This window comes from Schistocerca cancellata, chromosome 1, assembly GCF_023864275.1.
Source record: "Schistocerca cancellata isolate TAMUIC-IGC-003103 chromosome 1, iqSchCanc2.1, whole genome shotgun sequence".
NCBI classification, from domain to species: domain Eukaryota; kingdom Metazoa; phylum Arthropoda; class Insecta; order Orthoptera; family Acrididae; genus Schistocerca; species Schistocerca cancellata.
In genome coordinates, this window is record NC_064626.1 from 252553156 (window position 1) to 252559155 (window position 6000).

Consider the following 6000-nt stretch of genomic DNA (forward strand, 5'->3'; position numbering starts at 1 on the left):
AAGCTGTCGGTAGCCTTGTTTTTACTGTATCCACATTGGGCGGCAAATGTTTGATCTGAAATCACGTTCGACGTCAAAAATGTTCTGTCTGCTGTGGCCTCTTTCATACAGCTAAACCTTATTCTGATTTAATTAAATGCACGTTGAGACTTGAAACTGTAGGATGATTATTTGCAGGCTTAGTTTATGCTTAAGAGGTTCAATAAATTTAAAACTTAATCTCGTGCTGTTGTCAATAAATCATGGTTTCACTTGCATGGCCTTATTATGCATTATGTCCAGGTCTGCCAGTTCGTGATATACAGAGTGATCCAGCTGCCCCTACCGATGACATTTTATGCAACCCACAGTGTTATATATGGCTTCAATAAACCACGCGCGATATTTCCATACGCTCTCGCTCGCTACGCACGAAGTATTAGTCATACAGAAAAAAAATGAACTGGAAATTTTTATAGGAAATTTAATGTAGTTAAATTTTCTACTGCGATATTTCTTTGCTGACGGCTACGGTTTTGGGGTTATTCGTGAGAAACATACAAAAGTGAGATCAAACGCACCTCCATCCCCACACACTCATCCCTCACTGTCAGAATTTCTAGTATGTTGTACGTGAAACTCCCTCTCACAGATGTAGAAAAATTTCCGAATACACGAATTGTTCCAGATATTATACCTTTTTTGGTCTCTGTTCATCGGCCTATTACGCTACCGGCATAGTAGACTATATTTCGTTAACATTATTAATTTAAACATGCCCGAGAGGGTACTGAAAGAAAAATCCCTTTATAAACGTTACACTACATCCACATCTACGTCTGCGTGATTACTCTGCTATGCACAATAAAGTGCCTGGCAGAGGGTACAATGAACCACTTTCAAGTTCTCTCTCTCTCTCTCTCTCTCTCTACCGTTCCACTCTCTCTCACTAAAACTAATTGCACTAAAACTAATTACGTTGACAGTTCGATCCAAGGTTAATCCTCTCAAGCACAGTAGTTTAGTAGTCAGAAGTCCTAACGAATAGAACAATGTAATAGTTTATTTTATGCTGTTAAAATTCCCAAATTTGTCAGACAAAATTTATACAAAAGTCAGTTTTACACTTTGTAAGTGCTCGGCCAACACGATGGCTTACTAAGGCTAGTCAATGAAAACCAAAAAAGGTAGCATGTGGGAAATAATTCGTAAAATTGCAAATTTTTGTACGGTAATGGAAGGGAGTGCCATGAACAACATACTAGAAATCTTGAGCGGTGGCGACAGGTGGGGAGTTGAGGTTCTTTTTAATGTCACTTTTGTATGTTTTTATGAATGACTTGAAAACTACGACCTGTAGCGAGAACGTATTCCACTACAAAATTTAACTACATTAAATTTCCTATAAAAGGTCTTATTCATTGTCCTGTAGGACTAATCGTTTTCGCGTAGCGAGCGAGAGAATATGAAAGTTTCGCGCTTGTTTTATGAAGGACAGATATACACTGAAGAGCCAAAGAAACTGGTATACCTGCGTAATACCGTGTAGGGCCACCGCGAGCACGCAGAAGTGTCGCAACACGACGTGGCATGGACTCGACTTATGTCGGAAGTAGTGCTGAAGGGAACTGACACCATGAATCCCGCAGGGCTGTCCATAAATCCGTAGGAGTACGAGATGGAGATCTCTTCTGAACAGTACGATACAAGGCATCCCAGATATGCTCAACAATGTTCATATCCGAGGGGTTTGGTGGCCATCGGAAGTGTTCGAACTCAGAGAAGAGTATTCCTGGAGCCACTCTGTAGCAATTCTGGGCGTGTGGGGTGTCGCATTGTCCTGCTGGAATTGCCCAAGTCAATCGGAATACACAATCGACACGAATGGATACAGGTGATCACACAGTATTCTTATGTTCGTGTCACCTGTCAGAGTCGTATCTAGATATAACAGGAGTCCCATATCATTCTAGCTGCACACGCCCCACACCATTACAGAGCCTCTACCAACAGTCCCCTCCTGACATGCAGGGTCCACGGATTCATGAGGTTGTCCCCATACCTGTACACGTCCATTCGCTCGATACAATTTTAAAAGAGACTCGTCCGACCAGGCAACATGTTTCCAGTCATCAACAGTCCAATGTCGGTGTCGACGGCCCAGACGAGGCGTAAAGCTTTGCGTCGTGCAGTCATCAAGGGTAATAAAGGGTACACAAGTGGGCCTTCGCTCCTAAATCCAATATCGATGATGTTTCGTTGAATGGTTTGCACGCTGACACTTGTTGATGAGCTATCATTGAAATCTGCAGCAATTTGCAGAAGGGTTGCACTTCTATCTCGTTGAGCGATTTTCTTCATTCGTCGTTGGTCCCGTTCTTGCAGAATCTTCGTCCGGCCGCAGCGATGTCGGAGATTTGATGTGTTACCGGATTCCTGATATTCACGGTACACTCTGAAATGGTCTTACGGGAAAATCGCCACTTCATCGGTACCTCGGAGATGCTGTGTCGCATCGCTCGTGCGCTGACTGTAACACCACGTTCAAACTCACTTAAATCTTGATAACCTGCCATTGTAGCAGCAGTAACCGATCTAACAACTGCGCCAGACATTTGTCTTATACAGGAGTTGCCGACCGCACTGCCGTCTTCTGCCTGTTTACATATCTCTGCATTTGAATCCACATACCTATACCAGTTTCCTTGGCGTTTCAGTGTATCACTGAGGGTTGCACAACATGACATCGTTAGGGGCCGCTGAATCACCGTGTATATAATAATATGGCAAGCCTGGACATTATACATAATAAGGCCGTACAAATGAAAGAATGATTTATTGACTGTATGACAAGATTCAGTTAGAATCAGTTTGGTTATTTGACCCATGGGAGAACGTCACAACGATCTGAAAGGAAGATTTGGTTTAACATCCCGTCGACATCGAGGTAATTAGAGTCGGAGAACATTCTCGGATTGTGTCAAGGATGGGGAAGGAAATCGGTCGTGCAGTTTCAAAGGAACCATCCCGGCATTTGCTTGGACTGATGTAGGGAAATCACAGGAAACCTAAATCTGGATGCCCGGACACTGGTTTGAACCGTTGTCCCCCCGAATGCGAGTTGCCTCTCCTCGCTCGGTGTGATTTGAAAAACCTGATTTGGCATTACAGTAGGATGGGAGTGAGGGTATACGAGACTATCGACGCAGAAGAAAGTTAAATGGAAGTAGATTTGGAAATACGTGGCAGTGGCACGTAGGTGAAAGATGGAAGGAGTAGCCAGTGTAATTTCGGGAGGGATACAGGATCACTCAAGATAATGGATGTCTTTAAGGACAGTTGTGACATATCGTTATGGGGTGACGGTTGAACGATGGTAGTTGTTAAGATGGAGTGGTTTGTCCGTGCGGCGAACATGGACAATCATTTCGGGTTTTGTGGGAGGAAGTTTAGCCTTGCGCTCGTAGCAGTGTATGGGTAATATACGCTGCAGTTGCTACGTTGGGATGGAGGCTGTACTTAAGAAGGCAGTCCTGTCTTATTTCATTGTTATTTACATTCCCCCGCCCCTGTCCTAGGGAAGAGAGAATAGCAACAGTCATGTTGTCATTCTTCGTCTTTTGGTTAAAAGAAAAAAAAACACATAGTAATGCAAGAGGTGAGTAAATAGTAATTATATGAGTGTGATGAGTTGAAACTGAAATGAGTGTTCCTGGTAACATTTTGTATCTGAGGGATTTGGATGCAGATCTGATTGGAAAAGAAGCTGTATAATGAAGGATTTGGTATGAGTACTGGGCAGAGTCTAGAAACGGACTGTAGGTGGTAGGAAGGGGATATTGCAGTTATTCGGTTCAAAGGTGGAATGGAGTCTTCATAGAGTGGATGCAGCTTAGGAATAATTTCGTAGTCCAGGAAGGAGAAATGGTTGAAACTGCCGTGAGAAAGGACATGGGGTGTCTGAGGATGCAATACAGTGAGACGATTTGATAGAGTCGAGTCAGCAGGCAAGGTTCTGAATCATGTGAGCCCACTTCGAGGGATACATAGGATTTACAAAAGTGTTACAGGTGTCCGAAGGGACGTGGAAACTTTTAAGGCGCACAATAATTTTGCTCCTAGTGGTAGCTAAAAGCAATGGCGCCTTTGAGAACGTAAAGTATCAATACTCTTCGTCCAATGTCGCGTCCCTAATGACAGTAACGAGTCAGTTCCTATCACAATTTCTGTCGTTTGTCTGGACTGTCAACGCCAACCATAGACTAAAGAGAAAAATATGCGTCGCGAAAAAATTGTTCGTTCAACAAATATTTCATCTAAAAACAAATCGTGGGCGCCACACTTGCTTAGGAAAAGTGCCAGACTCGCATAAAGAGACAGAAAAGTAAGTTACACGTTATTATGCTAGGCAAAACTTTTACTGAATGCTGCACAACACGTAACAGTGACACAGACATATGACGCTATTTTCCAACATAGTCACCAATTCTGTCTGAACAAAGGCCGGAACGTTCTATCAGTTGTTCAATTCCTAGACAATAAAAATTCGCTCCTGGGTCACAGAGCAATTCGAGAACCACTGTGTGGACGTCCTTATCGTTGGAAAATCTCTTGCCCCATTCGACTGCCTGGACATTGTCTGTGGTCGATGTCGATGGCCCTCCTTTCCGATCAGCATCAGCGACGTCTGTGTAACCTTAGTCAAATTGTTGGTGCTATTTCGTTACAGCTTGACGCAACATTGCATTTGACCAACATACTGCCAGAATTACACAGTGAGTCTGTATGAAAGTTAAACGCTGTGGCCACAAGAATCGTTCTGTCCCGTGTACTTCAACTTTGGATTGCGTTCCCAGTTGCTGTGCCGTTTCACTCCCACACTCTGAAGCATCTGTTACACGTGCAAAAATGGTTCAAACGGCTCTGAGCACTACGGGACTTAACATCTGAGGTCATCAGTCCCCTAGAACTTTGAACTACTTAAACCTAACTAACCTAAGGACATCACACACATCCATGCCCGAGGCAGGATTCGAGCCTGCGACAGTAGCGGTCGCGCGGTTCCAGACTGAAGCGCCTAGAACCGCTCGGTCACACCGGCCGACCTGTTACACGTATCGCAGCATAACGGTGTCGGCAGGAAATGCGGAACATGTACCTTATGAGCAAACTAGGCTAACACTCCGCAGTGACTGATGGGAGCGACCGTAAAGGCATTTCCCATCTACAGCCGCTCGCATCGGGCACCGTGCCGAGTGTCAACTTAGTTTGCGCGAATTATTCTCTTTAGACGATGTGCCACTATTGTTGTGCGACGCTCTTAGCGTTGATGATGTTTGGTTTGTGGGGCGCTCAACTGAGCGGTCATCAGCGCCCGTACAAAGTACCGATTTTTACACAGTCAAATCTAGCCACTATCACGAATGATGATGATGATGATGAAATGATGAGGACAACACAAATACCCAGTCCCCGGGCAAAGAAAATGCCCAACCCGGTCGGGAATCGAACTCAGGACCCCGTGATCTAGAGGCAGCAACGCTAGCCACTAGACGCTCTTAGCGTGGGCCAACATGCCTAATTTTCATTCTGAAGTATTTGCATATTTGAGCGACAGCTTCTTTGGTTACAAAACGCACCAACTTACATGTTGGACAGACGCCTAAGACGCTGAATACCGTCCGGCAGAGTTTCGTTGCCAGTGATGGAGAGGCATATGTGGGCGACACTGCAGACGAGTAGCAGCGACGGCCAGGCGGTGTTCCCGGCCATGTCTGGTCGCACTGTCGCTGAGCTCACATGGGGATCTGCCTCTCTTAATAATGCAGCGGACACGGCGGCCTGACATTTACCCCTCTAAAATAGTCAGCACCGCAATTAAGCGCGCGTGTCCAGCTAAGTGGCCCGCCCTGCGTGACCGGCCGATCCGTTTTCACTTCCCTCTAAAGAAGAAAACAGCCTTTACCACTTTCTTGGAATTCTTCGTGGCGGAAGGCTATGTTGAAGCACCGTGTCTTCACA

General features: G+C 45.0%; 1 protein-coding gene across 1 annotated transcript in view; it reads right to left on the minus strand.

Moving 5' to 3' along the window:
* The window catches only part of LOC126167966 (uncharacterized), a 147466-nt gene extending 141715 nt beyond the window's left edge, over positions 1–5751 (minus strand). Inside the window, exon 1 of the mRNA XM_049920523.1 lies at positions 5627–5751. Coding sequence (XP_049776480.1) covers positions 5627–5751 — 125 coding nt within the window. The remainder of the gene's footprint in view (positions 1–5626) is intronic.
* Positions 5752–6000: the final 249 nt, after the last annotated feature.